This window comes from Myxocyprinus asiaticus, chromosome 27 (assembly GCF_019703515.2).
Source record: "Myxocyprinus asiaticus isolate MX2 ecotype Aquarium Trade chromosome 27, UBuf_Myxa_2, whole genome shotgun sequence".
Classification (NCBI taxonomy): domain Eukaryota; kingdom Metazoa; phylum Chordata; class Actinopteri; order Cypriniformes; family Catostomidae; genus Myxocyprinus; species Myxocyprinus asiaticus.
The window spans coordinates 25025107-25038589 of record NC_059370.1 but is presented as its reverse complement, the minus strand read 5'-3'; the positions used below and the strand labels follow the sequence as shown (position 1 = coordinate 25038589).

The window sequence follows — 13483 nt, the reverse complement described above, 5'->3', positions numbered from 1 at the left end:
AACCATTTAGCAAAACTTTATCCTGCTGTGTTGGCACATCATGATCAGTGTTTTTTTTTAGACAATTTAGGATTTGATTTGTGATTTTCATAAAGTGCAATGACATGTACCATAGAAACATAAATGTCATTGAAAAATCAGGTCGTCTGAAGTGTTAAAAATGAGAATATTTTAAATTATAATAAAAATGTGTGTCAAAAATATAATTTTTGTGTCCAATTACATTGATAGCATATTCTAATTTTTTTACAGTATATACTGTATATATATATATATATATATATATATATATATATATATATATATATATATATACAGTATATACTGTAATTTTTTTTAGAAAATGCTATCAATGTAATTGGACACAAAAATTACATTTTTGACACACATTTTTATTATAATTTAAAATATTCTCATGACCACCAAGTAAAAGGTATTATTTCCTTGCACCTTGAATACATGAAAGTGTACACATCTTAATCACTAATTTCAAAAAAATTCCTAACACATTTTATAAAGTAAAAAAAAAAAAAGAAAAAACAAAATGTGCTTTTTCATAAAGTAAAAATACAAATAAAAAATAAATCAGAATACTGGTTAAAATTTCAAACACAGTAATGAGGGTCTAAAGGGTTCATCTCTTTTTTATGTTGTCTCTTCTGTTTTTGTCAACATAAACAAAACAAAAAAAACCCTAACCCATCCTACATGTTGGTTACACAATAATAAAAAACAAATTATAAAAAAAAATCAGATAAAAAAAATAATAAAGGTCTATTCTACACTACAAATGAAAAACATTTCTTTTTTCAAGTAATTTCAGCTTTAAATTAGACTTTGATTTTTTTTTTTTTTTTTTTTCTGTTTCAGGACGGTTACACCGTCAAAATGACTTTGAACTTAAATTAAATTTAAAATGTGTTCATCATAGAAGATGTTATTCAAGCAATTGTCTTGTGTGAATTGCATTTTTTATGTATTTCTGAATAATTTAAGGATCTAAACAAAAAAAACTAAATCAGCATTGCGGCATTGACCCACAATCTGCCAAATGAAAAGCAAAAATGATTCTCTGGATTACTTTACCTTTCAAATTAAAATCCTGCTTGTTAACAGCTATAATAACAATGCAATTCATGTGCCAAATATGCAGCCTCATCCTTTAATTAAATATTTAGCTTCAGTCAAATACCTCCTTTACAATCACTCAATTGCTCACTAATCATGCCCTTTTTCTTCTCACTCACTTTTCTGGCAGGTTTATGTAAGTGATCAGAGTTTTGATCAGACCAAGTTAAAAGCTAAATATTGACCATATTGACCATTGAACACACATAAGAGATTTGCAGAATGCAGGTCTTTGGGCATCCATACTTGCATTCAGCCATTTGCCAGTGTTTGAATGGCCACAGCATCTCTAGTTTAGCTTTGCACCAGTATGTGATGCAACGATTGTCTCGGTAAAGGCTGGATCAAAATATTTCACACTCACTTTCAAACTTTGAACTTACCCACACAGCTGAAGTTTCCAGCAGCCCAGGGACGTCCTCCCCAACATAATGCTCCCTTAGTGGGGCCTGTAGCACAGGCAGGGCCCATGCTCACCATCCAGAACCACAACTGAAAGGTGGCCACTATCATCCTCCAGAACATAATCCTGTCTCAGCTTCTACAGGCCTCTCCTCTTAAGTATTTCCTTGGACACGGCGCCACACGATCCAGCCGTAACCCCCACACATCTTACACACATCCTACCAGCTTCAACCAAGAGAACAAAAGAGAGCTGAGCCAAAAAGATACAGAGAGAGAAAAAGTGTGTCTATATCCCAGAGGTGTCCTTATCACACAGAGCTGGTTGAAAGTGAGAGTACTCAAGAACAGGCAGGTTTGTGTAGAGCCCTGCCAGGCACAGACATACACACAGCTTCAATTTCTCCAGCTCTCCAGTGCTCTAGCTGTTTTGGAAGCAAAGTATGAAATTCCTGACAGTCCCATGGTAAATTTGACACATGGTGAAACCAGCCATGGCTGCAAAGACGGTTTTCCCTGGTCTGAGAGTCTAAGCCTGCACTCAGAGCGATTACAAGCCACACAAAAACTGCCCTTTTGCTTGTACAGATAACACAAGTCACCCTCAGTTAACCTCCTGGCCTCCGTTGGTTCTGTTCTCTGTGCTTGTGATTTAGTAGGAGTGGTCATTAAATTGGCCTAAACCTTTTTGTGCTGTTCATGAGTAATGGGATGCTCCCTCTACATTTTCTCACATCCCCTCCCATACACAAACACAAACCAATAAACTAGTGTTGTTGTGTCTACATAGTCTCTGTCTGGCCCCCAGAATAAGGATTCACAGGGGTGGGGCTTGTAAGTGCTTCACCCGTTTCCTATTTACCCAGATAAACGCAATCTTATTATACGAATGACTATCATATTGTCACAACAATTAAAGGCACTGCACTGGGAAAAAATGCAGCAGGTACGGATACAACAGCTTCCCTGTTGTTCAACTTAACCAGGGCAGGATATGCAGCAGCACAATGTCTGCTCTGACACACACTCACAGGACATGGTGTGACGTCATCCCTGACGGAATTCTCCAACTAAATGAACTGACATTAAACTTGGTAGAGTTAAAATGGCACAGAAAAAAAAAAAACTATCTGGAACTGCAGTGGATCAGTTATAGTTGCCACTATTTATCAAGTATTATTAGGAAATGGTTGCAGCACATTTTTACATACAATCTTTTCTGATCACATAACTAGATAAGTGTACATAATATTGCGTTTTGCCATGATTGCCATGATAACAGCTGGCTGAATTTAATGTGTGTGTGTGAAATAAAAAATATTAAAAAGGAGAGACACACAGAAATACACCTGTTGCATCTAGAAGAATGCATGCTATTAACATTCAACTGTGTAGACACACCCAGAGACATCAGATCAGAAACCACAGAAAATACATGTAACCAAGAAAGTGTCTGTTACTGTATGATTCTTCTATCTGATCCCTTTCTGACAAACTTAGCCAGCAATTTGAGAATTGAAAAAAGACAAGTGACATTAAAACAAAAGAACAGTAGAGGCTTGTAAATAAATGCAAATTTGGCATGTCAAATTTGCCCTTCATTCATCGTTTGAACATAAAACCAATAAATAGCAGTAATGTTAAAGGGATAGTTCAACCAAAAATGATCATTCTTTCAACAATTATTCACCCACATGCCGTCCCAGATGTGTATGACTTTCTTTCTCCTGCTGAGCACAAACAGAGATTTTTATTTCAGTTCTGCAGGTCCATACAATGCAAGTGAGTGGGTGCCAACATTTTGAAGGTGCAAAAAGCTCATAAAAGCAGCATAAAAGTAATTCATAAGACTCCAGACATATTTATGTCCTTTTTTACTATAAATTCTCCTCCCTGCCCAGTAGGTGGCAATATGCCACCAAATACAAAAGAAGAAGAATGTGAAAGTGGAGACTGATAGTAAAAAAGGACTTAAATATTAATCTGTTTCTCAGCCACACTTATAATATCGCTTCTGAAAACATGGATTAAACACCTGGAGTCTTATAGATTACTTTTATGCTGATTTTATGTGCTTTTGGAACTTAAACATTTTGGTACCCATTCACTTGCATTATATGGACCTACAGGGCTGAAATTGTCTTCTAAAAATCTTTGTGTGTGTTCAGCAGAAGAAAGAAAGTCATACACATTTGGCATGTCATGAGGGTATGGTGAGAGAATTGTAAATTTTGGGTGAACTATCCATTTAAGAGTTTATACTGTGCCAGAGAATGCTGTGGTTCATTTTATTTCAATTTGGATTGTGCATTGATAGAACGTAGACGAAAAAACGCAAGGATTTGTGAAAGTGACGCTCTTAAAAATGACTTCCTCTCCGTCAAACTCTTTCTGTAGTGTGTAGGTACCCAAATCTTCCCAGTGATTCCAACAAAAACAAATACATCAAAGGCAGTACAAATTTTAATTACATTTATCATGACTGTATATAACACTATATCATTATATATTGGCATACGCAAAAATATATAACATTTATGTACATTGCATTACATAAAAAACAAATACACAATAATGTCGGTTTGGGTGAACAAAATTTTTCATTTATAAAATGAGAAGTGAGACAGAAAATACAAATTGGGGTTAAGAGAAGTCTTGTAAGGCAACGAGTTGCATATCAAGAGCTAATCTTTAAAAACTGATGTTGCCACAGCTTGTCTAATACCATGTGTTTAGAAAGGATAACACTTCAAAGCCGATATGCCATAAGAATGAGGCTAAACATTAGCACAGATACTCAGATCTAGAACTGTCACTCTTGTATGTCATTTGAGAGTCAATGCTTGAACGTGAGCATAGGAGCATTCTCTCTGATTCCTGAGTCTGCCTTCGGGCCCAGAGATCATTTGCCTGCCCGTTCAGAGTCCTTTGTTTCATGGTAAGTGTCTCAAATTTTAGATATGTCTCTTTTGAAAGGTCATCATCTGGTCCATTGCTCCTGCTGCTGTTTCCTTTACAGCAGAGACACAAGATCTTATAGAGCAGCACCACAATGAGAGGCACCGCAACTGCACATGCAATCCCACTGACAATCACCAGGACTTTGTTCTGCCTATCATTCCCAGCGTTATCCAGAGTTCTGAAATCCACACATTGCTCTTTCCCAGATGCCAAAGACTTAGTAACTAAGCACACTGTGTAGAGCTGGTTAGGTATCAGATATTCCAAGAGGAGTTTTCCTTGCCCCACCTCTGCATCAATTGATTCTGTATCATCTTTTGCATCATATGGAAAATAGACCACAGTTAAGGGTGTGTCGCTAGGCAAGCCTTCAGATGTCCATAGCAAGACTGCTGTGTCACTTGTCTCCTCCACTACCTCAATGTATCTGACATCAGCTTTCTTTTTTGTCTTCTCATTCATCATTAGACCTTTTCCACCCTTGCCTTGCTGGATCTTAGCTGGCTTGTCTCCAGCAGGTGGGGATCTCTGTACTCCTTCGCCTGGTCCCAGACTCTTCTTGGTTGACAGAGGTAACTGCGTGGATATGGCAGCTTTGGTTGTAAGCAAGGCAGGGCTAAAGGACATAGAAAATGGGATCCCAGTCCCTGCAACAGATGTCACAGGTTCAACAAGTTTGGAATCTGCATCTGGCCTCTTGGTTATGTTCAGCACTATTGGCTGTGTTGCAGTTTCCACTCCATCCACAGACAAGGTGATGTATGTCTTTGCATTCCCCGCAACGTTCTTGGCCATGCAACGATAATCACCAGCATCCTTCAACACGATACCATGCAAACTGAGGATGGACCAACGAACACCCTCACCAGGAGATTCCTGCACAACTACAGATATATGAAACTGTGAGCATCAGAAATAACAAAAAAGAATAAGATTAAAGGATGTTTTGGAGGTTGATGGAACTTCTATACCTGTGTTGTCCACGGCCGATCCATCAGCTCTGGTCCACAGAAGGGTGGGGGTAGGAAAACCAGTGGCATCACAGCGCAGGAGCACATTGCTACCCAGTGGTGAAGTGATCTTGGTGGCTGAGGACATGATTGATGGCTTGAGGCACTGATCCAGTTCAGCCCGCTGGAAGAGAACGCCAGCAAGGTTCTCTGGTCCACTGCATGTCAGGAACGGATCCATTAGCACCACAGGTATGTTGGCCATCTTCGACAACTCAATGAGCTTGGAAATCTGACAGTCACAATACCAGGGATTGTCCTGCAGACCTACAAATATATTTGTTTATATGTCCATGAAAACTGTTAAATTTGTTAAAATGTTGAAAATCTCAATTAAAATTGGGTAACAAACAGCAAACTTACACGTTACAATATTGATTGTGAAATTCACATTTTCATATGTTGACAGTTTAAATTCACCAATACCCTCAAGACCCAGGATATAGGCGAGTTGAATGGCTCAGCGAAATTATAAATTTTGAAATGGTAACCCATGTACTTTACTTTACAGTTTAACTTGTTATTTTACTTACTTAGAGAGAAATTAAACTCAAAAGCAGCAAGTCACTATCATCAAATCAGATATGTGTGTCTTGCAAATCTTAAAGCGATGATGTCTTGTCTGACTAGCATCAGGTGTTAGACATTAATACACACAGTCTGCCCATAATTCTGTCTATGGCCGGATGGTAGTTCAGTTGACTGTAAACAAGGAATGAGACATTCCACTGATGCAGCTGAACAGCTGGGTGGTGGTAACTGTTAATTTCTTTTTGATACAGGGTAATAGGACTTAAGGGCTTGTGCTTTTGTGCTTTACACCAGTGGTTTTCAAACTGGGTGCAACTGCTCATTTTAATAGAGCCAATTATAGTCATGGATGTCAAAAGTACCAGTACTTAAGTACAAAGTTAAAACTAAAAAAAATAAAAGAAAAAGTTTTTTTTCCAGTCTGCAGCTGTGAATGCAGCTGTGCATGTGAATGTTAAAATGTGCTTCTTGATCAAAATGCCTGTCTTGACGTGACACTGATACAGTATAAATATGTATTGTGTTAAAGGGATAGTTTACCCAAAAATAAAAATTCTCTCATAAGTTACTCACCCTCATGCCATCCAAGGTGTGTATGACTCTTTCTTCAGCAGAACACAAATTAAGATTTTTAGAAGAATATTTCAGCTCTGTAGGTCCATAAAATGCAAGTGAATGGCGCTTCTTGAAGCTCCAAAAAGTACATATAGCTATCATAAAAATAATCCATATGATTCCAGTGGTCTTATTAATGTGTTGTGATGCAAAACGCTATGTGTGTGTGTATGAAATAGATTCATATTTAAAACTTTTTTTACTAAAAATGTTCAGTTCCAGCCAGCTTGAGGTTTGTACGTTGATGAGGGTGGAGTTCAAACTGCCTCTCGAGTGATGTATGTGCGTAAGCCTCCTCTGCATAGATACGTACATAGGTCCCTTATTAGCAGCTGTTTCTATGGATCACTGTACTTTGTGGACACAAAAGGAGTTTATGCAGCGGTCTGAGCAAGGAGCTCGGTCTGAGACATCTTCTCCACTCACTCACTTGCATTCAAACTGATTCAAACAGCTCTCCTTGTTCACCGTTCCAAGATGGCGCCGCAGTTGACATATCCAACCAGCCTAATGAGGCATCTATGTATGATTCTCTATGCTCCTCTTTTGTAAACAACAATGCGCTTCCATTTTTTCATATTTCACACGTCAGTTCTCGCGTGAACTTGCCAAAGCACTTGACCTCAACCCTCGTGAATTTTTAGTAAAAAAAAGTTTTGAATATTGATCTATTTCTTACACACATCTAGCGTTTCACTTCAGAAAACATTAATTAATCCACTGGAGTTCAACGGATTACTTTTATGATGGCTGTATGTGTTTTTTGGAGCTTCAAAAATTTGGCACCCATTCACTTGCATTTTATGGACCTACGGAGATTAAATGTTTTTCTCAAAATCTTCATTTGTGTTCTGAAGAAGAAAGAAAGTCATACACATCTGGGATGGCATGCGGGTGAGTAAATTATGAGAGAATTTTTCATTTTTGGGTGAACTAATCCTTTAATGCAACAAGAAAAAATCTAATATCTAAAAATTTTGGACCTGTGCGATGTGTAAATGCAGCTCCAATAGACATGCCACTGTCTCATAGGTTGTTATTAATAAAACAACAATACTGACAGGAACAAGAAAAAAGCACTAACTTTTCTTGGCTGGATAACTTTACTTGCTCTACTAAGTCCAATTCATTTCAATGACAGGCCTGCTTCTTTGTCAAACTCTGTGTTGTTCAAGTGTCCAAATATACCCTAAATGCACACAATAAGCGTTTGGATACACATGTTCTACCATTTCCATTCAATATGTACAAAATGCTGAAAATGATATATATGCATACCATCAGTTTAGGATAAAATGCTAGTAAAATACTAGGTTTTTTAGGACAAGAGTCCTTGTAGGAGCTAGCTCATTATGCCTTACCTAAGCTAGCTTGCAAGCTCAGACACTGATACAGTTGTTAAAATTTATGATGAGCAGTTGTTCATTAACATAGATTAAGGAGATATATTATGGTTGAAATTATGGAGATCTACCACATGTAGGTATTTGAAATAAAAATAAAAAAAAGGATTGAGCATTGGGACAGCTGAGGGTTTGGGCTGGGGTGTGAACTGCTTGACAGTTTACAGTGACCACCTTGTAAGATAACATTTTAAATTGGTCAACCATGTCTGTTGTGTGAATGCAGAGGGTGGCCCGTGTTGTTGTGGCATAATATTCCAATTAAAATATACTGTGATGACAATAGCCAAGTATTATACAGTATCACATCACCTCCAGTAATTGCTAGCTGGTGGCGCTACCTTGAATTGTAAAGATAAAAATTCAAGTTTTGTTGCATTTGTTGCATGTCTATTAGCTTTAAGGTCATCTGTATGTCAGTTTACTTTTAAACGTTGACAATATTCACTTTCAGCAGCTATTAAAGTCAGCAGATGATACATTTAACATCTGCAGTCTCTCCCTTCTGGCTAAAAAGACTCAGGGAAATTCATGTTGTCACAAAGCTGCTGAGAAAGTTGTCCAATTAAATGCTTTCCAGAATGAAAACTCACGATGCCTCTTCATCTGGTAGCAAGACAGTCTGTGTTCCAACAGGCGCTAATGATGCCTTTGCAGTGCACTTTGAAGGGAGTACAATCCATGGGTGGATCCAAACAGAATTTTATATTCAATCATTTTAATTATAATCACTTAAAAAGTGAGTTTCGAATGACAGTTATCACCTTTCAGTCATGTGAAGCTCTCACAGTGATGGGTAATTGTACTCTAAGAAAATAGGGCATGGTGATGATCACTTTTGAATGGACCGGGAGTTGGATATGAGGAAAGTAGCTGGAGTTTATTCATATTTTTTATGAAGTTATTTTTCATAGGTTTCTTAGGATGTACAGCGTGAGCAAGTCTTCTTTATTCTTTATGTTTATTGTATTGCGATTAAAAAAATGTATATATTGTGATCTTTCAATCGCTTGTTTCTCATTCATCTGTTTTGGACTTGCGCAATGGCTCCAGCCTCGTTGTAGCAAAAATGTGATGTGCTGCGTTTGTTTGTGGGTTAGTTCTGTAGTTATGTGGTCAGGTAGGTCATCGTTCCATTCTCAAGTCAGTCGAAAAGTGGGCAGACTTGCCGTTGAGATCACTTCTTAGTTTCCCCGGCTGAACACCGGCTCTGGCACGAGAAGCAGCACAGTAAAAAAAAGGCATATGTGCGCAGCTTTGCTGGGCTGCAACGTAAACTAAAGCCAATTGTCTATTTAACAAATTATCTATTTTTTTTTTTTTTTTTTTCAGCTGGAATGAGCTGTCTAGATGTCGCTGAAGCTAATGAGCAAATATTAGAATCATCCTCCTTCCAGATGAGCGCTTCAAAGAAACTCAAATCTCAGAGCAGTTGGAAGTCCCATTAGACTATTAGCGTGTACTTAACTTGGGAGAGCCCATGAAGACACAGGCTAGATTTAGATCTTTAAAGATCTTAGATCTTTAAAGATACAGTTGCACTTTCTATATAAAGACAAGGTGAAGATGGGATATTGCGAACACTCACATGTGGAGATTCCAGAGAAGAAGTTTTCAACGAAATTAGCTCTTAAATTAAAGCCCCACCTTCCCTTCGCCTCTATGGGTAATCTAAACTTGTTCCTAACCAGGGTAAATTCATTTGCAATCACAGTGGCATCTAAGAGAAATGGGACTGAATGGGTCTGTTCCAAAAATTAGTAAGCTGCTGTCAACTGCTACATTGGTAGAAACTTAGTAAAATGGAACAGATTTAAAACACTCTATTTAGTGCTCCTCACTTGACTACTGTAACGCTCTCATTGCAGGCCTCCCTGCATGTGCAATTAGACCCCTGCAAATGATCCAGAATGCAGCAGCACGTCTGATCTTTAATGAACCAAAGAGAGCAAGTTACACCACTCCTTGTCTCTCTCCACTGGCTGCCGGTTGATGCACGTATCAAATTTAAGGCTCTGATGCTGGCATACAGAACAGTCACTGGGTCTGCTCCAGCATACCTAAAATCATTTATGCAGAGCTACGCACCCACTAGAAGCCTGCGGTCGGCTAAGGAACGTCGCCTTGTTGTACCAACACAAAGAGGCACCAAAACACTTTCCCGGACTTTCAGATTCATCATACCACATAGGTGGAACGACCCACCCAACTCCATCCATGAAGCTGACTCACTCTCTGTCTTCAAAAAACGACTAAAAACATATCTTTACCATGAGCACTTAACCAGTCATTAAAAAAAATAATAATAATAATAATAATAATAATAATAATAAATGTTCCTGTTGCACTTTATTCTGTTTTGAATACTATTATGATGCTAGTGAAACTTTGTAATACAGCACTTTTCATACCACTGTCTCCTTAAGATGATTCGCTTATGTTTTCTTTTTTTGTAAGTCGCTTTGGATAAAAGCATCTGCCAAATGAATAAATGAAAATGTAAGTGCCAGGAGACTCAAAATCTATTTCAGTTGAGTTTGGTATTAGCATCTTGCTAAACTAACAATGCAATACTTTAATAAGCATAAAATTACATAGCACAAACAAATAATGGGTAAAATAGTCAATTATTAATTTGATAGAACTTTTTAGTATCAATACTTTTTGGTATTTAAGTATATTTATAATAAGCATTTCTCTCACTTCATCTGCCATCATGGATTTTTTTCACCAAGCATGTTGCAGTGCATTATGTGATTGTGTTCAACACACATGATTTATGTTATGATGCCTTATAATTTGGCTAAAAGAAGATAACGTAGGAGGCAGCATAATTATAGTTCCGATCTTTTCAGACAGAATCTGTGGCAATAGCATGCATACAATGCCTTAAAATGCTGCCTACATAGGTAGCTTGCTATGTTTTGGAAAAGAGCCTATGTTTCTGAAACATTCCCCTGAGGAAATGGACAGCTACATGTGCATATTCATCAGGAAACAAGAAGGTACTGTTTACTAATTATTATCAGTTCAGTATTACTCACAACAGCTGTTGTGAATCATAATGTAATGCCTTCTGCTGCTAATTCAGCTTATGTCAACAAACTATCCTAATGCCATGCAGAATTATAACCCCTTAAAAGAAAGACAGGTCATACCATTTGCCTTTGTCATAATGGGTATTCAACACATTTTAAGAAGTGCCATGATCACTTATACCCACCAAGAACAGTCTTTTGTGAAGCATTGGCACTGGGCAGGATGCCAGAAAATGGAGGCCAGATGTCCACCAAGTCAGAGGGAAGGGTAGTTAGCTTGTTACTAGAAATATCTAGGTAGGTGATGTTAACCAGGTAAGGAGCTGCTTCCACAGCAACACTAGTTAACCGGTTGTTGTGCAGGTCCAAGGTCTTCAGACTGGGCATTTCTTTCAGAGACTCCCAGGGAAAGGTAGAGATCATGTTCCCATCCAGTCGTAGCTCATGAAGAACCTTCAGATTGTAAAAACTGCCAGGATCCACAGAGGTGATAGAATTGTATGTTATCCACAGATAGCGCAATTCTGTCAGGTAGTAGAAGGCTTCATTGGGCACTCGACGCACAGCTGTCTTCTCTACCCGCAATTTCAATGTATCCACAGGGACATTAACTGGAATATCTGACATGTCAGGGTCATTACATAGGACAGACCTGCAGCAAAATTTCAGAGCAGAGGTTCATGACGTAGACAGGTAAGCTTTAAAAGTGCACTCAGTAACTTTTTGTTCATGTCATCTTGGACTTACAGTGACATCTGGTGGTGTGGATGCAGAATCATTCAAAATCAATAGTTTTCAGTTACAGATGCCACTGTAGAAATTCACTATTCACAATCAGCCATGATTACTTTAATACAAGTGTGAAAGTGTCCAATAAAAAAACAGTTACTGAGATTAAGCAAGTAGAGTATTCAGCTGGTCATGTGATTCTAAAATGGCAGCCCCCATGAGGGCGCCCCTGCCCCATGTAGAATAAAACAGCTTTTATAAGGTTACTGATATGACTATCCTCATCTCATGTGAATGCTCAAGATTTTATACATATGTTTCAAAATCACAGTTCATTCCTTTAGGATTAAAACGTTTTTAATATGGAAACAATTACTGAGTGAAGATGTTCATTGTGGGATTTATTTATTTTATTTTATTTACTCTAAAAGAAAATTACAAGGTAAAACATTTACATTTATAATTGACAGATTTTAGTCTGATTGTATGTTGTACCTTTAACAAAACTATGCTTTTGGAACTTAGAATGGTTTCATAAGGTATGTGTTTCATCACGCTTTAAGCCCTTGAGATAAGCATAGGCTAATATCCCATGTGATTACATCAAAGCTTATATTTGAGCTGAGGAGTTAGCTTATGTTTGAAATGTGTGTGTGTATATATATATATATACAGTATATAATTAAAGTGTTTATTAAATTTTATGTAAAACAAATGAAAATCCATATTTGATATTGTTACTTTGGCAAAAGCTGAATGAATTTGGATTTTTCTTCTATTGATGATTTTTTCTCTTTCTTTCTTTCTTTCTTTCTTTCTTCCTGTTGTGCATTTTATTATTTATTTATTTTATTATTATCTACTTCTTTCTACTCTACAATGACTTTCTACTCTAATGATTACTATCTGCACAATTTGTAGAGATTTTATTCCATGAAACAATATTTCACCTAATTGTTATTAGACACCGATATTGTTATTAATAAAAGATATTAGAGCCCCAAAAATTTTCTTACCTGGTGCCAGTGCCATTGCTGTGTCCATGATACACGCAGGTGCACTGGGAAGGACAGAATGGCTGTGCCACACTCCAGCAGCCAAGGAGGACTTGGGCCACCAGCAGACGATACATCCTAAACTCAGCTGAACCAGCACGGCCGCATACACTCACACACATCAGATGCCAGCACTCGACCATTAGTTGACAAAAACACTTTTATGTGTCCTCAAAGAGATGGAATAAAAGCAAGAAAAGTCTATTGCAGCATGCATTCTGTTTAGCATGCTAACAGGTGAGTGGGACCAGGAAGCAGAGAAGAGTGGGAGGACTGGAAGGGACAGCCAGGGATGGGATGGGGGAATCTAAATTAGAAAGGATTTCTCAAGGCTGAGTAGGTCACTAAAGTTGAACAGTGTGGGATGCGGTAAGATGGCTAGTGTGTGTGTGTGTGTGTGTGTGTGTGTGTGAGTGTATTTGTGTGTATGTTCAAAGAGGAGGATAAGCTCTCAAGGCACACACTAATCGGCTAACAGCAAGAAGGTTCTCCTGTCCCGTGACCTGTCCCAGCCCAGACACTTTTCCATCAGAGTGATTTTAGCAGCACTTCGCTTCTTTCCGTCACCTGCCACGTCTCACACCAGGCTCTGTGTAGAGTTGATCATGGTG

At 38.0% G+C, this 13483-nt stretch overlaps 2 protein-coding genes across 2 annotated transcripts in view; both read right to left on the bottom strand.

The window, feature by feature from the left end:
- The window catches only part of egf (epidermal growth factor), a 31675-nt gene extending 29532 nt beyond the window's left edge, over window positions 1–2143 (bottom strand). Inside the window, exon 1 of the mRNA XM_051658864.1 lies at window positions 1512–2143. Within this exon, the coding sequence (XP_051514824.1) occupies window positions 1512–1653 (142 nt within the window). The 5' untranslated portion in view covers window positions 1654–2143. The remainder of the gene's footprint in view (window positions 1–1511) is intronic.
- Window positions 2144–3986: 1843 nt separating this feature from the next.
- Window positions 3987–13155, bottom strand: lrit3a (info leucine-rich repeat, immunoglobulin-like and transmembrane domains 3a). Its single transcript, XM_051658188.1, has 4 exons — window positions 12834–13155; window positions 11274–11740; window positions 5463–5768; window positions 3987–5375 (listed from the first exon to the last, which is right to left on the bottom strand). Exons 1-4 carry the CDS (start codon window positions 13013–13015, stop codon window positions 4315–4317), a joined length of 2016 nt encoding a protein of 671 aa, XP_051514148.1. The 5' UTR covers window positions 13016–13155; the 3' UTR covers window positions 3987–4314.
- Between the last annotated feature and the right edge of the window lie 328 nt (window positions 13156–13483).